General features: G+C 41.0%; 2 protein-coding genes across 28 annotated transcripts in view; one reads left to right on the top strand and one right to left on the bottom strand.

The window, feature by feature from the left end:
- The window catches only part of CA8 (carbonic anhydrase 8 (inactive)), a 210,672-nt gene extending 201,515 nt beyond the window's left edge, over positions 1-9,157 (bottom strand). For 19 of the 26 annotated variants that reach the window (XR_003437381.1, XR_003437385.1, XR_003437391.1 and 16 more), the window contains exons 1-2: positions 8,863-9,129; positions 7,788-7,877 (exon numbers count right to left, since the gene is read on the bottom strand). The gene's annotated coding sequence lies outside the window, so the exon portion shown is untranslated. Of the gene's footprint in view, positions 1-6,171; positions 6,431-7,518; positions 7,521-7,787; positions 7,878-8,862 lie in introns of those variants that run through there. The other 7 variants (XR_003437374.1, XR_003437383.1, XR_003437389.1 and 4 more) reach the window with 6 other exon arrangements.
- An 83-nt stretch (positions 9,158-9,240) lies between these two features.
- RAB2A (RAB2A, member RAS oncogene family) overlaps positions 9,241-24,539 on the top strand; it is a 72,875-nt gene continuing 57,576 nt past the window's right edge. Inside the window, exon 1 of one of the 2 annotated variants that reach the window (XM_027128035.1) lies at positions 9,241-9,560. In XM_027128035.1, coding sequence (XP_026983836.1) covers positions 9,515-9,560 — 46 coding nt within the window. In that variant the 5' untranslated portion in view covers positions 9,241-9,514. The remainder of the gene's footprint in view (positions 9,561-24,539) is intronic. The other variant, XM_027128033.1, reaches the window with a different exon arrangement.

Raw genomic sequence — 24,539 nt, 5'->3', positions numbered from 1 at the left:
GGCTCCTTAGTTGTGGCATGTGAACGCTTAGTTGCAGCATGCGTGTGGGATCTAGTTCCCTGACCAGAGATCGAACCCAGGCCCCCTGCATTGGGAGCGTGAAGTCTTAACCACTGTGCCACCAGGGAAGTCCCCTGGAAGCCTTTTCTATGCTGGACAACTTGGAATGATTCAGTTACACACATGAGAGACTGAATAAATATACCCTAGGGAGCTAAATGTCTCCCTCACTCAACTCTCAACCCTTCCTTAATCATTACCAAAAACAAAACAAAAAAACCCTGTAGACACTCCAGCACTTCCCAACACAAGGGGGAAGTGTCAGTGGAGAGAAAGAACAGAATTCACAAATTAAAGTTTAAATATCTTACTTTTGCAAATTTTACCAAAAAAGAAAATTGACCACGTGAACACATTTGCCTTGGAAGGGGTCATGCAAGTGAGGGACCCTGAGCTTAAGGTTCCTTAGCTTCTCTCTCTCTATATATATATATCCTTAGCAGCTGGCATAGTACCTGACATATGAACAGCATGTCTCAATTCTTTCTTATACAGCTACATTAAATTAATCACTGAGTAGTTGTTTCCTGACTTCAAATTTTTCTTAAGTGAATTCATGTTAATGGTGGGAGGGCTATATACTGAGTCCACCCTCCATTTCCTGTACCCTGGGTCGCTTATAGTCAAACATACTATACAGAGAGTCCCTGACTTACCATGGTTTGACTTAACGATTTTTTGATTTTACAAAAGGGGTACACATTCAGTAGAACATGTACTTTGAATGTTGAATTCTGCTCTTTCCCGGGCTAGTGACATGCTGTACAATACTGTCTCTCGTGATGCCGGGCAGCACAGTGAGCCGCAGTCACCAGGGAGCCACGCGATCGTGGGGGTGAACAATGGTACACTCACAACCATTCTGCACTTAGACGACCATTCTGTTTTTCACTTTCAGTAGAGTATTCAAGAAATTACATGATATATTCAACACCATTATAAAATAAGCTTGGTGTTAAGAGGATTCTGCCCAACTGTAGGCTAATGTAAGTGTTCTGAGCATGTTTAAGGTATATAGGCTAAGCTATGTTCAGTAGGTGTATTAAATGCGTTTTCAACTTAACAGATATTTTCAACTTATGATGGGTTTATCTGGATGTAACCCTACAGTAAGTCAAGGGAGATCTGTATACTTACTTCCTCATCTCTGCTTGTTTCCAAGAAAGAAAATGTAAATAATTCAGTTTTTATTTCAATTAGTGATTCAAGAGCCTCAGTCTGTTCTTTTATAAATAAGCAAAATAGCTTATCTCAGGGTTCAGATGAGACAATCTCACTTTTGGCATTTGGGTTTAGTGTTTTTTGGAGTGAAGTGAAACGAGAACCTTCCAGAAATGCACTCAGTTGATTCAAAGAGAGAAAGCGGGATCTAGTTCTAAAGAGGTCTTTGTCTATAATTGATTTTTCTAAAGGAAAAATTAACAAAAATTAGAGTATATCAATGATGAATAATCTGCTCTTTCCAACAGACGCTTTTGTATTATAATTTGTATCAAATACAGTGTGAAGAAAATTCTCCATTTACTTAGAATAAAAAATCTTCTCCATTAAGTCTAGTAATGAAAACTTCAAGATAAGACCCCAAAGTGACATAAGCCTGCAGTTCTTCTACTAAATATTACAGTACAAGAAAACACTACATTTAAGGAATAAGATGATAGTCAAACTCTACTTGTTTGTACCTTAAACCTTTTAAAGGCAGTGTTTCCCCTACCTCCATTTAATGTAGATTTTTAAAATTAATTTTTTATTGGAGTATAGTTGATTTGCAATGTTGTTAGTTTCTGCTGTACAGCAAAGTGAATCAGCCATACATATACACATATCCACTCTCTTCTACACTCCATTCCCATATGTCATTACAGAGCACTGAATAGAATTCCCTGTGCTATACAGTAGGTTCTTATCGGTTCTCTTTTATATATAGTAGTGTGTATATGTCAATCCCAATCTCCCAATTTATCCCCCCACCCTTTTCCCCCTTGGTAACCATAGTTTGTTTTCTACATCTGTGACTCAATTTCTGTTTTGTAAATAGGTTCATTTGTAACATTTTTTTTAGATTCCACATATAAGCGATGTCATATGATATGTTTTTCTCTGTCTGACTTACTTCACTCAGTATGACAATCTCTAGGTCCATCCATGTTGTAATATAGATTTTTTTAAACCTGAGACATAAAACGCATGATCAACTGCTATAATATTTGGACATAACAGTGCAGGCAGGAAATATGTGCAGGTAGGAGAATACTGATTCCCATAAAATTATTCAAATAAGTTAATGAAAAAGTAGAAATAAATTGTTAACTCTGTTGAACCACATGAATCCTTAAGGACTTGAGATGAAAGAAAACAGCAATTCCTTTTTAAAAATCCTTTTTAGGAGATCGTTGTCATTGTATTTGATCCTCAAAAAATTGCTTTGAAATGTAATTTTTAAAACCTGAAAAATATGTTTTCTCTTCCTTTTGCAACTGTAAAATGATTCTTTTTCAGGTCTTTTTTTTCAAAAATACTTTTAGAAGTGCACAAAACCAAAACCACAATAAACTTCTTTATACACTAATCTGTTTATAGTAAAATTTTATTGTAGACAGGTTAAATGAAACTGATTTGACCCAAAATGTATCTGATTTCAGATGGTTAGACATTTATTAGATCCTTGTTTCCACTTGATCTCTGTAGGTTGTGGTAGCCAGCTTCTAGGATGGCAGTGATCCTCACCTCTGGTTATTAATGTCCTTGTGTAGTCCCTTCCTATGTTTTATCACAGTGGGTCCATGGGACCAGAAGGATACAGCAGGAGTGGCGGGATGTGACTTGCAAGGTTAGGTCACAAAAGACACTGAGGTTTTGGCCTTATGCTCACTCTCTCGTATCTCTCATACTGGGAGAAACCAGCTTCCATGTCATGAAGATACTAAGCAGTCCTCTGGGAGGTCCATGTGGTAAAGAACTAAGGCCTCAGCCATAAGCCACCTTGGGAATAAATCATCCAGCCCCAATCTAGCCTTCAGATGACTGCAGACTGCAGCCCTGGCTGAAAGATTAACTGCAACCCCATGAAGAGACCTCCAAGCCAGAGCCACCCAGCTAAGCTGCTCCTAGATTTCTGATGCATAAAAATTGTGTGAGAATAAATGTTTACTGCTGTTGTAAGGTTATACTGTACTTTTTCGCAATCTGTTTCATTTGAAGGAATTGCTGGGAATTGATCCCCAGATTACTTACATTGAGAAATTTAAAAGAGCGGTAGGGGCTTCCCTGGTGGCGCAGTGGTTGAGAGTCCGCCTGCCGAGGCAGGGGACATAGGTTCGTGCCCCGGTCCGGGAGGATCCCACATGCCACGGAGCAGCTAGGCCCGTGAGCCATGGCCGCTGAGCCTGCGTGTCCGGAGCCTGTGCTCCACAACGGGAGAGGCCACAACAGTGAGAGGCCCGCACCGCAAAAAAATAAATAAATAAATAAAATACGACATTGTTTCTCATCATCAAAAAAAAAAAAATTAAAAAAAAAAAAAAAAAAGAGCAGTAGAAGTACAGCAATGATTCTTGGACAAATTTAAATTAGCCTTGCAGATTTTTAAATGTATGTAACCTCAATGTCTGAAGAACAGACAGATTTATTTTATTTTACTAACTTCTTTAAAATAAAAAAGTTTGGAAAAATAGACTCCTATTTTCTCCATATTAGAAGTGAAAATGTGATTCTTTGATAGTCATTTTCTTCTCTCTCACTCCATATGTTTAAAATTCTGATAATGAGACTGTTAGAAGCAGAGATAAAGATTATATAGGAGGGAGAGGAGCTGGAAGAAGGTTGAAATGTGATCTCGTAATTCCTGGCACCCATCTCACACAAAAGACATCAGTGACAGAAGGTTTTCAGTGTCCGCACCTCCCACTGGGACAGAGCTAGCTTATCATGTCCTCACAATTGGAGAGAAAATGGATTTCCCTTTATCAAAATTTAAAGCCCTGTACGGGTAAAGATTAAAATAAATTGAAACACTCATGGGAGTAGTAAATGGTTTCTTTTCAGCAAAATATAAGGTATACTCCTCAGGTATCCTCATTCTCATTCTGATCCTGACTTTTCCAAAATAAGGACACCTACCAATGAACACGAGACACAGAACACGTTCAGGATAAATGGATGAATATGTGTTCAAACCAGAGGGTTTGAAGTAATTGCATGGTCCAGTCTTTGCTGACAAAAACCCAACAATGCAGACAGTAAAATATTACTGATGTTATACAGTTCTATAGGGGTCAGTCTTCTAATATACCTAGATACATTCAAGAAAATCATTCACCTGCAATTTGGTATATACATTCTCTCCTAGTAATAATGTACTTTTCAGAGTGCTCTCATACCTACCTCCTAGTGATTCTATTAGCAACTGGAATTATCATCTCTATTGAGTATATGACAAAAATTCTCAAGGTCAGCTTGTTGGTGGCAAGAAAGACTGTAATTCAGGCCTCCTGGAATCCAATATTGGGCCATTCCCCAGACCACTCTCTCTGTGGAAAGCACTAGGCAACTGTTAAGGACTGAGAAAAGTAGGTAGTTTAAGAACACTATTTTGGTTTTTAACTCACTTTTAAATTTGTTATTAATCATTATGTAGTTATATTTTTTAATCCACGATTTTATAAAATGAGCTTATTATTATTCCAATATTCACTGTTTCTCTCATTTGTGCACTTATGTAGGCCCCTTCTGTTATGAATAGTAAGTCCATTGATAACAAAACTAACCTACATACAAAAGAAAGTTTCTTCACTCACCTACACACACATTGACTCAGGATGTGAATTTGCAATCATTCCATTTTGACCCTTCAGGTAAACTTCTGAAGGATGAGCAGAATGGAATGGAAGTATAAAGCAATTATACTCCAATAAAGATGTTTAAAAAAAGAAAAAAGAATGCAATGGAAGAGAGAAACCAGTCATTTCTGGCTTTGACAAGTGGTCAGAAATCAGTCATGAGTAGAAAAGTAAGAGAGGGAATACTAAGTGTGTTACCCAACAAGAACATAAATGGCAGATGAGGTGGATAAGGTGAACAAAGTATAGTGGAGAGGGCTGCTGAAACATCTGGAATGACTAGTAAAGCAATAACTATGAAAGATAAGGCCCTTTAAGGCTCAGCTTAGATGGCTCTCCTTCCGCTTCTGCTGGGGAGCAGCTACATATACAGGTTATCATTAGCAGAGAGGTTTGACTGCACAGAGACCATAGTAAATCAGTTGCTTGCAGATATATCAAAACCCTATCAGTGAGTGGCAAGTGACAAGTAAGCTGATTGTTACAGAGTAGAGTGGACACAAGCAACACACTTCGGGTGTCACTGTCTCCCATCACCCCAGATGGGACCATCTAGTTGCAGGAAAAGCAGCTCAGGGCTCCCACTGATTCTGCATTATGGTGAGTTGTATAATTATTTCATCATGTATTACAATGACTACCCATGACTTAACATGAGAGAGACTCTAATCTCCTTTAAGGGAGCGTCTTTGTTGGGTTCATTTAACTCCTACAGTTCTTAGTGACAGGTTGGAGGTGGAACACAGGGAGAGGGTGAAGGAAAGGGGGAAATGACTTCAGTGTTTACTTAGTGTCTCCTGAGAGCTTGACACTTTGCTAGACACTTGTGTCATCTCATGAGGAATCTAAGGCTTAGAGAGTTTAGTAATTTATCCAAGATCACTCATCTGACAGGGGGTAAATTCAGGAGTTGAACGGAGTTCTTTCTTCCTCCAGAACTGGTACTGAGCTTATGAGTATATGCAGGAAAATTAATTCTGTCATGGTGTTTAGAAATGGCTTAAAGCAAGCATTTCACAGTGGTTCTTAATTATTTCTGGGTCATGGACTCGTGCGAGGATCTCTCCCATAAAATTACATATATGCAAATCCATACAACATTGTGCATATCATTTCTGGAGGATCACAGGGCTCCCAGAGTGCATTCGAGAGCTGGCTAAGGAAACCATGGGAACCAAAGTAAGAACCTATGCATTACAGTATTCCAAGCCACTCTTCTCCCATCCCATTCCCCCACTACCTCTCTTCCCACAGTCTGAGAGTGATCAAAACCAGAGAAAATTTAAACACATGAAAAGTTTGGTTGGGAAGAGCAAATTCAAAAGTCTAATATAATACTCTACTTTAAAATGTCATGGAAAACTTGAATGAGGAGACCTTGGAGAATGTAGCCTTAAACAATCCTTAAATTTCACAGTTATGACCTTCAGACCACATATGATGTAAGACTGAGAGATGAGGTTATCAGAATTCGTCCCCAAGGGAATGAAATAGCTGAAAATCGAACAGAGTGGAAAATCCCACGAAGTATCCTATAATTTAAGGGAAGAGAGTTTTATTTCTGTCATTTTTGCCAAGGAGTTTTTCTTGAAAAAATGTCTTTGGATTTTGGGGGCTACGTAAAGTGTTTAAAATGAAGTTTGTGTGGGTTTTATCTACACCTTGTTTCAAAGAGAATTTAAGACAGCATATAGGCTTAGAGAAAATGTAACAAAATATTATGAATTACACATAGAAAAAAATAAACGTCGAGACATAAAATAGAGACAGAAAAGGAGCTGACTTTAAAACAGGAATTTGTATAGTGATTAGGCCTTAACTCCTTCGAGGTAATTTTTAGAAATTATGCAGCACTAAGGGTTTCACACATTAAGTATATGTTTTTCATAATTTACAAAATATCTTCACATATATTGTATCATTTGATCCTAAATTGACTTTGAGAGGCAGTTATTCTCTACATTTTCCAGACCAGGAAACCGAGGCTTAGCGAGGGACTTGAAAAGCTAGTCTTTGCTCTTTTCAAAGCCACTGATTGTTATAATTCCTGCACACCAATAACTAACACCTCTCAGTTCTGTGCAAGAACCATATACACTTGACTCCTGTGGCCCTGACATTTTCATGAGAGAAAGATTACCACCTACTTTACAGGTGCTTTAGATCTGGAGGTGGATAGACATAAAATTAAAGGACTTCAGACTTGGAATAGACCTTTCAGGTAACACTTAACTCCGTTGCTTTATCAATGAGTGTGTCAAAGCTCTAGGAGGCCAAAAGATTTGCAACCATCATCCAACCAGTTTGTGGTAAGACCAAGATCAAAAGCAGGTTTCCTAAGTTCTCTTTACACTGCATTGCCTCTAAAGCTCTATACGTATCCTTTTCTATAATTTTTTACATTCAGTTCTGACCTTTCTCTTCTCAGTTTCCGTGTCCACTGGGTAAAGTGCCGCATGCATCCTGACATGGCAACAAGCCCGTGCATGACCTGGCACCAGTGACTTCTCCCACAGTTCTCCTCTAACAGTATGGGAATGCTTCTGATCGTAAGGATGCTAGGCTTTCGTGGAACATCCCCACAGAGTTGTCCTGTTCAGGCTATGTGTAAAGGGCATACTGCTGAGAGTAGTAAGAAATTGAGTTTCTCCTGGAAGGAGGGAACTTTCTACATGTCTATCACCAGGAAAGACTTGAGTGAAGGCACTCAGACGGGAGGGACAAAACGGCCTTTGGAACATGGCAGGCCTAAGAAGGGACTTCTCCACCCCCAAACTAAAGATGGGTGAACTAGATTATGCAATTCCTGATAATTTTTCACATCAAATTTTTGTGTGCTGTCTCTGAAAATCCCCTCCAAACAGTAAAAACAAACAAACGAACACAAACCTGTGAGTTGACATTTGGAAAGGCCATTCAAACCATGTAGCAACGAAGTACTGCCAGCCCAGCATGAAGGTTTCGGTAGAATGACAGATCCTAAAAGGGAGAGGAAAATATTAGGCAACAGGAACCAGAGCCACTAAACCCCAGTCACTTCTGCCCTAGCAATGGCTCTCCTTCCACTGCCAACATTAGAGGCTATGGGTTAGCAAATAAGCTTCCTTATGCAACTTCATATTCCCTGAACAGATCCAGGACCTTTGCACATTGTTTCTTGCGCCTAAACTTCAGTTCCCTTCCCCCACCTTCTGTCCTCTTGACAAACTCTTCCTTCATATTTCTGGGTCAGACATCAACTTCTCTAGATAACCTATCCTGACACTTTTAACTCTGTCTTGCATCTCCTCTTCCAAAATCTGTGTGCTCCTTTAGAACAGTGTCTGCCTTTAGTTCCAGGGCCTAGCAGTGCATGAAATATAGTATGTACTTAAAGTGTTAGTTGAATAAACAAAAAAGTTACTTTTTTTTCCTTTAAGTGCATTTTTCAATAGGTTATTCATGAACACTGCAAAATTTCAAACTGCCCTTGAAAAATTCAGTGAAAAGTAGATATTCCCTCCAATCCCATCCCTTCCTTCCCCTGGTCCCAGGTGTGTCCTTTCAGATTGACTACGTACTATGTATGGGTCTTTAAGTATATTCCTGTCATTTTTCTACACAATGGTAAAATAAAAAGTTATTTATATAACAATAAAATATAGCTTATAAATATACAAATGTAATTTATGTATCACTTACTATATATAAGATAGTTGTATATATAAATAATATATATAACATAAATGTATATTTATACACTGAGTCCTGTGCCTTGTTTTTGCGTAACGTTAAGTCAGGCTTTTTTTTTTAAGACCGCATAGTATTCCACCGCAGGTGCATATCATGGTTTACCGCATATTCCCTAACTTAGGGTTTCGAATTTACAAACACTTCCATTTTCCCTGTCAAAGCCCCGTCCCGCACCACAGATACAGCCTCGCCCTCCAACCCCGCCCCGAGAGGCTCCATCATTTTCGAACACCTTGTCACGAGCCCAGGGCAGGCCCTGCGCCGAACGCGACCTCCGCCTTCCCACCACGTGTCCCGCGTCCCCACCGCAGGGCGGAAGGACGCGGCTCCGCTCGCGTCGCGGCGACGGAGCCGCAAGGCCCCTCCCCTGCCCCAGCGTCTCCCGGCCGCCGGCGCCCGCCGCTCAAAGGTGCCGGCAAGACCAGCGCCCGGCCCCGCCTGGCTCTGGGCCGACGGGGCCGACGGCAGCGGCCGACGCTGCACCGGGGAGGTCTCCGGCGAGGCGAGGCGGGGCGGGGCTCTGGCTGGGCGGGGCTCCAGCCGGCGTGGCGCTGCCGGCGTGCGGGGCTCCTCCCCTTTCCCGCGGCGGCGGCGCCGGCGGCCGCAGCACTTCCGGGTCGGCGCGGAGGCGGGGCGGAGGCGCCGCGGCGGCTGTTATTGTTCAGCTGGGCTCCGCTGGGCGCTGTCTCCCTTGGCTCAGAGGGTGTCAATTTGTCCCGCTTCCTCTCGGCCCCTCACTCCCGGAGGCTGACGACGACGGCGGCGGCTGCGGCGGGCGGGGCCTGGCGTTTCGAGGCCGAGCGGCGCCGGGGTGAGGGGCGCGGAGGAGGAGGAGCAGAAGCAGGAGGAGGAGCCGCGTGCCCTGGCACCGAGCGGCCGCGGCCATGGCGTACGCCTATCTTTTCAAGTACATTATCATCGGCGACACAGGTGAGCGCGGCGGGCGGGGGTCGGCGGCCTCCGGGCCGGGGCTGGGGGGCACACGGCGTCTGGCCGCGGCGCGGGAGCTGCCGCCGCCGGGCGCCTCCCCCCCGGCCGCGCCGCTCCATTTCCGCAGTGCTGGAGCTGGTGACGTGGGCACTGCGAGAGGCCGCGGCCTGGCCTGGCCGGCCCGGCCCGCCGCCCCGGCCCCGGCCCTGCAGCTGGGGGCCGCGGCCGCCGTTTCGACGCGCGATCTGGGGAGTGTATGAGAGGAGGGCCGGCCCAGCCCGGGGCCGTCAGAGCCTGGCTCTGAGGATCGCACGCCCTGCCCCGGGCCCCTCGCCTTGGGCCTCTTCGCCGACCCCGAGAGAGGAAAGCGGGGCCGAGGAGAGCAGACGGTGATGGGAGGAGGACCTTGGGCTTCCTGACCCACACGCACCTGCCGAGGCCCGGGCAGAGCGCTTGCTGGCGTGGGATAGCCAGCTGAGGACAGACAGAAACCTCTAAAAAATAATAATAGTAGTAACATAGGTATGTAGTTTTATCACTCAACTTCCAAGTCAGAGTAAGTCACATCCCGTTACTTGACGCCTGGGCCCTTTCGAGGTCATTAAAGCATGAAAGAGTTCTGTCGACTTCTGCCACGTGTAAACTTGAGGTTCTTTGATAGTAGTGCAAGGCGTTCAGCGCTCTTGGTGTGCGCTGGCGCGCGCGCGTGTGTGTGTGTGTGTGTGTGTGTGTGTTGGGGACACTTTGGTTTTTTCGATACATCAAATCCAGGCTCACAACTGCCAGTTATCAGGTGACCTGATGTCCATTCGAAGCAGAAAGAAATACAGTTATTTGCACTGAAGATAACATTCCATTGTATTTCGCAGATAAAGTAGTCAAACTCGTTGAAAATATTTTTAATATCTGCGATTTCTTGGCATTACTTTGAATCTGATAATAAAACTAAGACTTGTTCAGGTGTTATAACTATTAATATACCGGAGTCTGGTTGCAGTGATGACTCTTGCACAACTTTGGACCCTTTGCACAACTTTGGAAATGTAAGCAGCAGCTTGTGGTTGCACTAGTGATATGGCAGATTGAATAAGTAGCACAAGAAGCATGTTGATTGCTGCCTAAAAGAAAAACGTTCTGCTGTAAACAGTCTTTCAGCAAGGCTTTTTGGTGTGCATGTGGAAACGGGATAGTTTTCTGCGTAAAATCCTGGATAAAGCAGTGTTTTGCACATGTTCATAGTGTGTCTATATGCTTTTTTAAATGCTGTGGCATACTTGAAGGAAGTGGGGTTCTAAAGCCTACTGGCAAATTTTGATTGAGGCTGTAACACTGAGATTGGAAGAGGGAGTTCACGTTAACAGCTATATGAGTGGGTTTGAGAAGTAGAGAGAAGAGTGATTATGGACGTGAAGCAGTAGTGACGCTTCAGATTAGCCTTTACAGGTTGCCTTCGTTCAGCTTACTTACCAAGCATCTGCTGTGGGTAAAGTATTGTACTGGGAGTAGTGGGGCTACAAATATTCACAAGGCGGTGCTCCCTTCTTTTGGAATTTGCCCTCATGCAAAAGCAGTCCCCTGGCGGTTCAAAGGGACGACATTCTTTCTTGCCATTGCTACCGTTACCACCTAGTTCCGGCACTGAGCAGTTGACCCTGGACTGTCCACAGCATTTGCTTTCACCCCACTCCAGCTCAGGTGGTATAGTTGACTGTCAGACTAACCTTCCCCAAACACAGCTGTTCGGAGGCTGTTCCTCTGTTCACGTTCTTTAGTTTGACCTTCAGGGAACTCCATATTTTAGCCCGTGTTTAACTTCTCTAGCCTTCGTTCCCAGTATTCGCGAGTCTCCACTTTCCTCCTGCCAGTGAGGCCCTGTGCTTTTTCCTGGTCTCTGCTACCCTCTCTGCTTGGAGTGCCTCTCTGTCGAAATTCTTTCATTCCTCAAAGTCTCACTTGAGTCTTTTGTAATCTTTCAGAGTCAATGTTTATTAAGTTATTTTGATGTGTCAGGCCTTCCTGGTATCCTGGCTGGAAGTGACCACCACTCCTTACCTGGATGTATCCCACTTTGTATTGTTCTTCTGATATTAATTCCTGACTGTTCTGTAGACACTTGTGTAGACATCTATAATTGCTTATATACCTCTTGAGGGCAGAAAAGGTGTTTTGTATGGTTTTGTATTCCAGGAAGAGCCTGTAGAAGATGGACGGTAGGCTCCATACATTTAATTAAATTGATGAAAGAACAGCCAAACAGGCCATAATGTTCCTACTAATATACATTAATAACTTGACAGAAGAATTTTTTAGTCCAATTCTGCCACTTTCTTACTACTATCATTAACTTTGGCCAAAATCCTTTACTATGTTTTCTTAATTCAAAGTATACCCGTAGTTGTAAGGTCCACTTAATGTGGCCCTCCCCACACACAAAAAAATGATCAGTAATCAGTAGTGGGAAATCCATCCTGATTTTTAAAAAAGTCATAGTGTGAAAAATATGCATTTTAGAAAGAAGGAAATCACTGTTTTTCCTGATTCTCCCTTTCCCTAGCCTGTGAAGCAATCATTATTAGCCTTCCCTTCTCTCAGTAGAGAGCTAAAATGAGGACAAATGTGGAAGTACCGCACACATTTTCCTTTCCAGAGTTCCCTCTTTCACAGAAGAGACTTTTAAAATGTTTTACATGATCATGATACTGTTGAAATGTTCGTTTTCTTACTGCATGGCCAAATGTAGTTAAAATATAGCTTTACAATTTTTCATTGGTAATGTCTTGTTCCTGAAAAATTGTTTAGGAAAATGTGTCATTTAAACCTAGATATAAAGTGGAAATTAGCTTTTAACAAGCCTGGACTAATATTATAAGCAGATAATTATAAAGTATAGAGGGAGAGAAAAATTGTAGTAAACCTGTAATTGTTGCTTCTAAAATTCTGGCGTCTGCCTTCCATTTTAATCTCATCACTAACCCTCCCTCCCCTTTCCTGCCTTTCAGCTAGGCACAGAAAAGCACAAACCTGGTTGTGTTCTGTCTGAAATACCCTTTCTTACTGTGCTCCACTCCCCAAAGCCCCACTCCCAGCCAAAGTGAAAAGACAGGTTAGATCAGAACTTTTTCACCTGAGCAACTCCTATTCGTTCATTCTTTTAAGATGATAACAAACCCCACCCATCCCTGTCGCCTGGTGCCGGTCACCTCCACTCTTCCTCCTTCTCTGCCCACCTCCACCGTTTGGTTTGGTTGGCTTGTTTTTGTTTTTGCTTAAACTCTTTCAGGGACAAGTGCTATATAAGTAAATAAACAAGACCAGCCTGGTCACACATTATCATATCATCTGAATGCATTTTCTAATTTGAGATATAATTGACGTATAGCATTGTATTAGTTTCAGGAACACAGCCTAATGATTTGATAAACGTATGTATTGTGAAATGATTACCACAATAAGTTTAGTTAACATCCGTCACCACACATAGTTTGAAAGGTTTTTTTTCTTCTGATGAGACCTTTAAGATATACTCTCTTAACTTTCAGTTCTTCAATACACTGTTGTTAACTATGCTCATCATGCCATACATTACATCCACAGGCGTTGTTTATCTTATACCTAGAAGTTTGTACCTTTTGACCACCTTTACTACGTGCATCTTAATTTTTTTGTTTGTTTGGAAAGTTTTTGGCTTTGTCTTAAAAGTAAGGGTAGGCATTCTGTATCAGAAATGTTTAATAGGTGAGTGGATGGGCGCTTGGGGGAGGTGCTGCAGGGCTTTACCTGGGAGGTGATATTTGAGCTGAAATTAGAATGCATAATGATTTGCCAGGTGAGCAAAGGGGAAATGTCTAGTAGGTAATTGGAAGTACATGTTTGCAGCTCAATCAATGATGGTTTTAAAAGAGAGAGTGATATTGGGAAGTTAAAAACAGAGCCATACTGTGGGCCATTTTAGAAAACTTTGAGTGTGAAAGAGAAGGAAAGAGTGAGTTTAGAGTTGGCTGCAGGATCAAGTTGGCTGGTGTGTGTGTGTGTGTATTAGGATAGGGGAGACTTGAGGTTGAAAGTTTGAAAATACTAGAGAGAGGGCAGGAGCAAAATCCCAGAGAACTTGGGGAAGGAATGGCATTTGATTCTCCAGAGCTTTAGGGCTGTAACAGAAAGAAGACCTCTTCCTGTGGGAGACTCAAACTTGAGTTTCTTTAGATTCTTGTGAGTCATCTAGGGTGTTGGTTTCATTCTTTTTTTTTGAAGGATTCAGTGGCCCAACCCCCAGCGATTTTGATTCACTAGACCTGAGGTGCAGCTTCTTGTTACAAAATCTGAGGCCAGAAACGCTCGCTAATCATTTTATATAATTATATGAGCAAGTTTGTTAGATTATTTTGGAAAACAAACAGTAGGAAAACAAACTGGGAAATTGGGAGGAAGAAAAATTCCACTGAAGTTTTTTTTTAATTATGAAATATATCATGCATATAAAAACATATGCATGTTATATGTTTACACACTTTAAAGAGTAGTATTGAATCAAACACCCATTCCAGAGAAATACAGAGCCTCGTCGTATACCTCTCCGCCAGGCTTCCACTAGCCTGAATTCTGTATTATTCCTTCCCTAGCTTTTCTTCACAGTTGTATCATTTACACATCCCTAAACTATATTGTTTAGTTTTGCCTGTTTTTAGATGTGTTTAGTTGTTTTATTAAATGAGAGAGCTAAAATGTGCCTGAAACATACATTTTAACATCATCTAGAATTTCCTTGAAGTTTTTGCTTTATGCATGTTGTTTGTAGTCTTTCAGGATTTTTGACTGCCCTTTCTCTTTCTCCTTCTCTCCTAGACCGTTTATGTCCTGCTTGCTTCCCCTATTATTTATATTGCTCCTGAGACTTTCTAGTGAAGCGGGGAGGCCGTGGCCCTATTGTTCTCATTCCTTTTTCCCCTTCTCTCCTGGTGAACCTGCGTCCTCATCTCCAGTCGTGGCCCTCGCTCTTCTAGCTAGTGCTCTCGTCCTTTATGCCCGCGCTCCATTCCTGCGCCAACCTGAAATTAATTTTCTCCTTTATCTCCCCCACTGTTCCCCCTCCCCCATGTCATCTCGACAGCTCTCCTCCTCTTGTGGTAGCCAGTAATTTTGCTGTTTCACTTGAGCAGATCCTGATTTTGCCAGCTTAGCTGTTTTTCCCTCTCACTCTGGCCCAGCTGTGCTTGCTCCATTTTGTTATTCTCTGCTCATCCTCAGTCTGGGAGGCTGTGTCCTTTGCCACAAGAGATGCAACCACATACCGCCCTTGTCCCTCTTTCTGACTTTTTGTTTTCTGTGAAACTTCCCCATTTGATTTCATCAGCCTCGTTTATTTGCTGGTTTGAAGATACTCCACATTCTAGCTGTTATTCTTCACTTGTAAGTAAAGGACACCTGGCAAAAAGATGCTAGATTCCCTCTGCTATATACACCCGTAGACACCCCCTTTCATTCCTGTGGTGTTTCTCAACTCAAACGACTTGGGTCTCGTCCTTGGAGATGCTGTTTTAGTAGATCTGCAGTGAGTCCTGGACATCTGTTTTTTAAAAGCATTGTTTGTAGTGGTACTGTGACATTCCTCTCCTTGTCAATTATGAGCCTTTTTGCCTGTTTTTCTAAAATTGATTCTTTTCTAAAACTGTAAGATTTTCTGCTTTCTGGGATTCTGTTGAAGTAATCCCTAAGGCATATCCAGGGTGAATTTATATGGAATTCTCCATTACGTTAGTTCTTGGCACTCTGTCTACCTAGTAGATTCTTATGAGGGATTCTCCACACTTTTTATAGTTCATACACAATATCAAAAGCTTTTTATCTTTCAGTCCTTCAACTGGTATGTGTGAGGTTACCATTTCATAGATGAAGAAACTGAGCTATGTCCTTTGGGGCAAACTGTTTCTTCCCTCTCCCCACCTCTTCTGCTTTTCATAGCTATGATGTAACTCTAAGTTTCTCCAGTTCTGTCTTGAAAATGTTGCCATTTTTCAGGGGTAGCTGACAGTTACTTGTGTTTCTGGTCAAATCTGAGGGAGAAAATGAATATTGATGGATGATGCTGAGTGAAGTTCTTGAAGGCAAGACTGTGCCTGGCACAGAGTTAGTGCCTCAGAAAACGATGAATGTGTGCTAGGTAGCCTCTGCTGGTTAGGCTACATGCATTGGCCAATTTATTTGTCCTTGTTTCAGAAAGGATTTAAGGGCACTTACATAAAAATTTTTTACAGTTTTTTTAATGCAAGTAAGAGAGAGCGTATTAGTTTCATGTTGCTAATGTAACAAACCACCATATTCTTAGCAGCTCAAACAATGCAAATTTATTATCTTAGAGTTCTGAAGCTCTACATAAGTTCATGTACATATCAGTAGTCTGTTGTGTGTTGCACTGGGCTAACATCAAGGTTTTGGCAGGGCTGGGTACCCTTCTGGAGGGTCCTTGCTCATTCAGGGTGTTGGTAGGGATAGAGTTCCATGCTGAGATGTCCATTTTCTTGCTGGCTGTCATCTCTTACCTGCTTCCAGCGTCTACCCACATCGTCACATGATTTGGCCCATGACCCCCTTCCTTCATCTTCAAAGCGAGCAACAGTGGATCAAGTCCTTTTATGTCACATCTTTTTTTTTTGGCTGTGTTGGGTCATTGTTGCTGCGCGCAGGCTTCCTTTAGTTGTTGCGAGCCTGGGATACTCTTCATTGCAGTGTGCGGGTTTCTCATTGCGGTGGCTTCTCTTGTGGAGCACGGGCTCTAGGCGCACGGGCTTCAGTATTTGTGACACGAGGGCTCAGTAGTTGTGGCGGGGCTCGAACCCGTGTCTCCTGCGTTGGCAGGCGGATTCTTAACCACCGCACCACCAGGGAAGTCCTATGTCACATCTTTCTGACTCTTCTTGAGTCATCCCATATCTGATTGAAGCTGGGAAAGGTTTTGTGCTTTTAAAGACTCATATACTTAGATTGGGTTTACCTGGATAATCCAGGATAATCTCCCATCTCGAGATCTGTAATCTTAATCTGCAAGGTCCCTCTTGTCATGTAGGGTAGCACATTCACAGGTTCCGGGGATTAGGGTGTGTATGTCTTTGGGGGTGGGGCATTTTTCTGCCTACCACGGCAGGCTGAGGAGAAGCAGTGGGTAGAAACAGTAAATACCCGTGTTGTGTATACCTTTTTGAAGTGGGCACTGTACTTAGTACTAAGCTGTGCAGAGAACCCTGTTTTCATTTACCTTAATTATAGTATCCATTTTTAAAAGTACGTGCATTCATATACTTATTCCTTAATTGAGTCTTGAAAGGCATTTTCTTCTGATTCTTCTTAAAAAGAATACAGTGTAAAGTAGTGAAAAATGTAAATACACAAGTAATATATTTATACACATAGGGCCTTTTCTAGTGGTATAACTCATTGGATCTGAACAGTAATATCCGTGAGGAAGGCTCCATCTTACAGGTGAGGAAAGGGAGACTTATTGTCCTATCACACAGCCATTAAGTGGCCAAGCTGGAATTTGAACCCAGGTCCTTCTGACTCCAGAGTCCATGCTCTCTCTCCCGTATGCATCTCCCGTATGCATCTCCCATATGCATTTCTTGATTCCCACAAATTCCATGTCACGGCTCTTGTGTTGGCTTACCAACTGCTTGGTCTGTTGAGTTGACGTGAGAGTACACAGTCCCTCAATTCCCTTTACTAAAACAGAAGCCACCTCCACTCTTCAAAACAGGGCAGAACTATTCTATGTAAAAAAAGAATAAAGTCTGTTCTCTGCTCCTCACAAGCTCTGTGAGCTTGGGCAACCTCTTCAGTCTCTGAGTCGCGGGGTCCTCATCTATAAAATGGAATGAATAAATGAGATAATATGTGTAACACTGACTCAAGAAATGGTTAATATTTCATCCTCATTTTTTATTCTGCTTCTTTGAATGTTTCAGTAATTTCCCCATATACATTTGAAAAACTAACCCAAACTTGACCAGTGCTGTACAGTGTTTGACTAATGCTGTTCATAACAGAAGTAATTTCTTTCGCCCTGCATGTGTCCTAATGTGGTGATTTTTTTCTTTTTTTTCTTTTTTCCACTTCCCTGCTTAGCTTGCTCATTTATGGCCAGCTGATACTTTAAAGAGTTTGCCATCCTTGACTCGAATTGTTGCTTTCCTAGCCTACGTTGGTGTTTTTTTGTACTTACCATATTTGTTTGCCACTAGATGTTTTATGGAAGGTTCCTTTATCAACATTTTTTTAACAAGATTCAAAATTGTTTAGCAAGATTCATTTTATTAAGCGTCTATTTTTATCGGCTTTGCTTAATGTAGTCTATATGCCCATCCAATTCACTAATGATGTAGAAGGACTGATTTTGTTCTAGGAAGGACCCATTTGATTAAGAAGAACAAAAGCCTCCTCCAGCTAGCTGAAGAAGAGAGGTTTTGATAAGAATTTGAAGAGTGCTGAGGAATCCAAGAAAAACTGTGATCAAGTCTTGGGGAACTGGACACTCTGAAATCTTTGTTTTCCTCTCATGGCTTCTCTTTTAAGCCTTAAGATAATTAGGAATGTGTTTTTTGTTTTAAACATATTTTTTCTTTTTCTCTCTTCTTTTAAAAAAACAATATTTTTTCATTATTAGTTTCTGACTTCATTTCACTTAAGTAATACAGACTGTGTATATTGATTCTTCAGTATTTGAGACTAATTTTGTAGCCAGGTACTTGGTCACTGTTTGTATATGTCGCCATGTGCGCTGGAAAAGTATATTGGGTGTGTGGTGGGTTCAGGGCTCCATACGTGTCCATCAGAGCAGTCCTGCTAGTTGTGTGTGTCACACCTTCTGTATTCCTCATAGTCTTTTGAATTTGGGGGCGAGATGTAAATATCTCCTATTACGACGGTTGGGTGAGTTTGGGGGATTTTTTGTTTGTTTTGTAGTTTTTGTCAAATTGATTCCACCACGCCCCACCCCCAGTGAACTTGAGGGCTAATTTGTAAGGTGTGTATGGGCATTATATCTCGCTGAAAAGTTAATTATTCCTTTGTTATTTAAGTTCCCCTATAATTTTACATGTTGTGTATTTGGTAGTATGCTTTTTAGTATTCAAGTATTTGATATTAATTTTAAATATTAACTTTTTGTTCATATTTGCCTAGTGTATACTTATTTTATCCTCTCTCCTTTTTCTTTTGGAATGAGGTATTTTGTTTGTTTTGTTTTGTTTAGGAAACATTACAGATACAGTTGAAGCCCATTGTATGCGCTTCACCTCTTTGTCCCTAGAGGTAACCAGTCTCCTGAATTTGGTGTTTATTATTCCTATGAAAGTTTCCAAATGATTACTACATATGTATATATGTATGTACCTATAAACAATGCACAGTATTTTTTTGTATTTTTTTCAACTTCATATTAATGGAATTTTACTGTACTTGCTCTGAAACTGTTTTGTTCAACATTATTTTCAGGGCTTTATCTATATTAATATATTTTGCTCTATTTTGTTGGTATTTATTGCTTGATCAGTTTAGTTTTCTTTATATTCCGTTGCATTCTAAAAGATAGCACTGCATGGGTTATTCTCATGCCTGCTCCTAGAGCACATGTACTGAGTTCTGGAGATACACCTTCAAGTGGAACTGTGGGTGGAATGGGTGCCCCTCTTCAGCTCTACCAGCTAATCTGAATCACTCTCCAGAGTAGTTAAAAAAATTTTTTTAAGTATTTTATTTTTATTTATTTTATTTTTGGCTGCGTGGGTCTTCTTTGCTGCGCACGAGCTTTTCTCTGGTTGTGGCGAGCGGAGGCTACTCTTCGTCGTGGTGGCTTCTCGTGGAGCACGGGCTCTAGGTGCGCGGGCTTCAGTAGTTGTGGCACACGGGCTCAGTAGTTGTGGCTCGCAGGCTGTAGAGCGCAGGCTCAGTAGTTGTGGCGCACAGGCTTAGTTGCTCCATGGCATATGGGATCTTCCCAGACCAGGGCTTGAACCTGTGTCCCCTGCATTGGCCGGTGGATTCTTAACCACTGTGCCACCAAGGAAGCCCTATGTCACTTTTTTTAAACCTGTTTTTTATATAGCCAGTGATATATTTTTAAAAAATTCAATCTGAGAGGCTGTCTTTTACTAGGAGAATTTAATCATTGGGGAATTTGAATTTTTATCTACTATTAGGCACCAGCCTGGTTCAGCCATTCGCAGGGATCAGGGCATAGGTCACAGGCATGCCCCTTTGCCATGGGCTTTTGGGAGAGGCAGCACTTGTCCCACACAGGAAGCAGTATGGTGGTCAGATTTCCCAAGCATGTATAGTGTCACCTGCTCCTTATAGGGCAATGTGAAAAGAGGATACCTGCCAATAACTCTCATTTGTGCAGGTGAACAATTAATTTAGATTCCTGAGTTTTCTCTTTGTAAAATGTGTAAAGTACCGGCTAGTGCACTCTATAGGGTTATTCACCAGTGCTCTAGCGCTGGTTTTTGGTTTTTTTCCCCTAACTTTGTAGCTGTCTTTGAAACGCAAGTGTCAGTGATTTGTTTCCCTTTGTTTATTTACAGTTGATAAATCAGTGTAAGTGGTGCCTTTATGCTTGCTCTGTGGCCTCCAGCATTATTAACATTGATGGATGGCTCCCCCTTTAGCATTTGTCCACCTTTAGCAATAACTACTATGCATCTAGAAGGCAAACAATATATTATTCTAAGTCCTTTCTGGGTATTTTAGCTTAGACAGCACTCTTGAAAATTGTCTAAGAGCCTGGTATTTGTAATTAGAATATTACAGCTCCTCTGCTTACTTGTCCCTTGGTAAAGTTCAGACGTCTTCAACTTCAGTTTTCTCATCTAGAAAAAGTTAGTAGTAATGTCTGGCTTAGCTACTTCACAGGATTTTCTTGTGAGTTTGAAATAAACATTGTGCACAGATGCCTTTAAGCTGCAAAGTGCTTCATTAATAGCAATATTTTAGAGATAATTTTTTCTAATTTGTTGAGTACCCTAAAATTTAGTTAGTTTGGGAGGTCTTGCCTATAGAAAAAGCTGTTCACCATGCTGACCTCAAACTGTAGTTACTTGAGTTGCAGGAAGCAAGAGCACATGTTAACCTGCAAAATGGCAGTTCTTTGATCCTGAAATTCTTTCTGGACTGCATAAAAAAAAACGTCTTTTCCAAGCTCAGATGTCCTCATGAGCCACTTGAGATTGAGAAGAATATCAGGTAGGAGGTGTTCTTTTTCAGCGGTCTTCAGGAAGGAGGTGATAAGGCTGATAGTGGGCTCCTACACTCACTCTTGGTACCTTGATGTACCTCTTGAATGCTTTCTCTCAATTTTGAACCCTTTTGGAAAGAGGCAGTTCTGTAGATCTACAGAAGTCTTCAGTATAAATGAATCTGTTGATCAAAGGTTATCTTCTTATCTCTTTGGACGAAGTATTGTTGTTTCAGTTTAAACTGTTTCAAAGGGCAAAGTAAAAGTACATATGTCCAAAATCACTTACGCTCAAAGCTTTACTTGATACAAAGATTAATAAATAGGGAAATTAGTTACAAGTTAAAGCAGTAGTAGTTGTGTGCCTGGTGAGTTGATTCACCAGTCCTTTAAGGAAGGTATTTGTTATACTTTTTCAGGATAACCTTTGGTATGGGGTGAAGAAATTCTTCTGGTTTTGCAGCTAAAAAGTGGATTTTTAACTGGTTGAATGACTGTATCCATAAAGGACTTCCCCATGTAGGCAAGCTGGAGGGAGCATGCTGCTATATTCAGTCCTGGATTTTTATATTTCGTATTGGCAAGAACTTGGATAAAGTCCACTTTGGTTGAAAGAGCTGATGTGTGGATTACACCAGACAGAATCCAAAATAACCTTGACAGCCAGAATGATTGGCTAAATTTAGCAAAATGGAACTTAATAAAAATGAAGTGAAAGCCCTATATTTACGTTTAAAACAACCATACAAATACAAGATGATGGTCACCTGGTTAAATAGCAGGATATGTCTAAAACCTAAAAAGTTTTACATGACTAGATTCAGTATGAGTCAGATGAGTAATAAAGCCAACGAAGGAATAAATGTGGCTCTAGGTTAGTAGAAGTGTGATGTACAAACAAGGTAGGTAATGGTTGTACTCTGTCAGGACTCAACTGCAATTCGCTTATGGAAACTCTTATTTCAGAGGGATATCTGCACGTTGGAGTCTGTGCTCGGAGACCAGTCAGGGTCTCTGTCAACCATGACATTTTAGGAATGGTTGAAATAACCGAAACATTTTAACAAAAAAAAAAAAAAAAAAGGCAAAGGAGAATATAATAATGACCTTCAAATACTTAGGTGACTGTCATATAAAAAAGGACTTAAACTTACCCTTTGTGGCTTTTCGCGGACAGAACCAGGACCAGGAAGAGAAGACTGCCTGTGAAATGGAGAGAGTGTGTTAAGTGGTGAGTTGGTCTGTTACCGAGGCTGTGCAAGCAGAGGTTTGACTGACACATTAGGGCTTGGAAGATAGTATTTATGCAAACAGTAGGGGATTGGATTCGAATTTTTTTTTCTTTTTAAAGAAATGTAAGATACTATGTGAGCATTTCCTGTGCTGGAGTTAGAAAAACGAACAAGACTGCCCCACCCTAGAGGGGAGACCAATTTGCCACAGAGATTACAAGATGATGAAATAGAGATGTGTATGTACAGAGAGTACTAAAGGAGCATGGAGAAGGTTCATTCTGACTGGAGTGAGTGGCTCATGACAGATTCGGATTTTCAGTAAACATTTATTGAGCACCTACTATATGCTGAATACTGTTCTATGGCTTTCATATGTTTCTCACAGTAATCCTAGATAGCTCTTGGCCACATTTTACAAATGATAGATCAGATGTGACTTGATCAGGCATGGTCTCGTTTGTTTGAGAAATTTTCCACCTAATAATCCCGTAGAATCAGTTTGTACTTTTGCCCCTATTTTTGTATTTGTTATGTGTGGAGAACAGAGAATTGAGCTGAGCTCCTCAGTCTTTTATTTTGCCAAGAAGGGCAGATGACTTTATACCAGGAACGTGATCCAGAGTGTGGCCGTGTAGAGTTTTTGTCAGGGTTTCTGGGGGGTGAAGACTGAAGGAATCTAGGGACCATGTACCGTGAAGAGTGTTGTGTGGTGCAGTTTCAAGAGTCGGTTTTGTATCCTCTGGACGCTTCACAGAAGAAGCCTTATTCCCCATCTCTAAATGGGATAAATTTCAACCCTTCATGCAGGTTTCTGACAAAGGTTATTGAGGCCTTTCCTCCATTTAACCTTATTTTCTTTCTCGGTCTTTTTTTTCCCCATCCTCTCTGGCTTAGAGTTTCCTTTCTTGGAGAATTTACCTGAGAACTGGAAAAATTGTATTGGATGTGAGCGTGAATATGTGAATTTTGAGCCTTAGCCATGAGTATGTTTTGTTAAAAGAACTGCTGATTACTTATTCTTTAGTGGTTTTTAGGAGTTAAAAAAAGAAATCAAAATCTTCTATTTCACAACACATTATTTTACTTGCAGGCTTCTAATTTTCTTAGCAGACCAATATTTAATGTAACTATTTCTGTTCACACTAGAAGTTTTGCTAGTTATTTAAATGCCACATCGCTATGGAGGTCACTGGATGAGGCCAGTAAAAGTATTGCTTATATAGTGTTTGATGCTAAAATAGATTCTTTGAAAAACATTTTTTTATTATGGTAAAAATGATGAATGCTTGTGGTAAAAAATGAAAATTTAAATACTCCACCACTTTACATAGTATAGTAATGGTTTGTGTATCTTTCTAGAAATTTTCTGTACATCTTTAAGCCTGCGTGTGTGTGTGTCCCAGTCCCACCAATATGATTATACAAATTGTGCTGTTCTATACCTTTATTTTTTTCACTTCAGGGTAAATCTTGGGTGTCTTAACATATCATCACATGTAAATCTGTTTCATTCTTTTAAAAAAGCCTGCATAGCTGAACCATTATTAATTCAGTCAGTTCCTGATTCTGTTAGTCCTGGTCTGTGGTAGCAAACAGCAGAAACCTACTGTGGTTAACTTCAGCAGAGGAAGATTTTATTGTAAAGATTGGGTGCTCCATAGAGTTAATAGGAAGGCAGTATAATCAAGCTTGAAAATGACAAAACCAAGGAAGGCAAGGCACAGCCAAACTCCTGCTGAAGCAGATGCTGATGCGTTGCCAGTCGTCTGTCACCTCCTCTGCAGCCACCGTGAATTCTCGCTTGTTGGTCCCTGATATTGAAGTATTCCTTCAGGATTCCAAATTCTGAACAGGAACATCTGATTGGCTCAGCCTAGGTCACATGTGACCACAATGGAAGGTCACAAATCACCTTCCATTAAAAATCAGAATTTAGAAAGAATATTTAATTTTGAGCTCGGTATGTATTTCATGTACTTAAATTTAACAGGCTAGTCTCGACATTATCTTTGTCGACTGATACCAAGTCTATGTTTGGGGGTTTAGCAGCTTGATTTAGTTACTGTTATCACATACTTCTTATTAATCTGGCAGCTGCTTGAAATAGATCTTTCTGCTTACAGCCTCTAATTTTGATACCCATTTATATCGTAACATACTACTTAGAGATCATGTACAATAAACTTACTGTACAGTAATTATTTTGTACATTTACATCCAGACACCTTCCTTCCCACAGCATCATGAAAAAGTATCATCTTCAAACTACTTCACTGAAATCTATTTCTGAGATGCTGTAGTTCTTATTTGGAATCTTTACCTATGAAAGGATTAGGAAAATAGTCAGATTGAAGTATGTTAGTATACCTGATGTATTCACTGGAACATTGTTGTTTGGGATAAAGTCAACATCGAGGAAGTTGTATATTCATTTCCTTTAAAACCTTCTTCCTTCATTAAATTTCTGCTCTGTCAGAGTCATTTAGCTTATAGAACATTTCCCTTCTTCCTCTTAGTATTGCT

Source organism: Aethalodelphis obliquidens, unplaced genomic scaffold (assembly GCF_003676395.1).
Source record: "Aethalodelphis obliquidens isolate GAN/ISIS:26980383/991018 unplaced genomic scaffold, ASM367639v1 scaffold33, whole genome shotgun sequence".
In the NCBI taxonomy this organism is placed as follows: Eukaryota; Metazoa; Chordata; class Mammalia; order Artiodactyla; family Delphinidae; genus Aethalodelphis; species Aethalodelphis obliquidens.
This window is presented reverse-complemented; position numbering and strand designations above follow the sequence as displayed.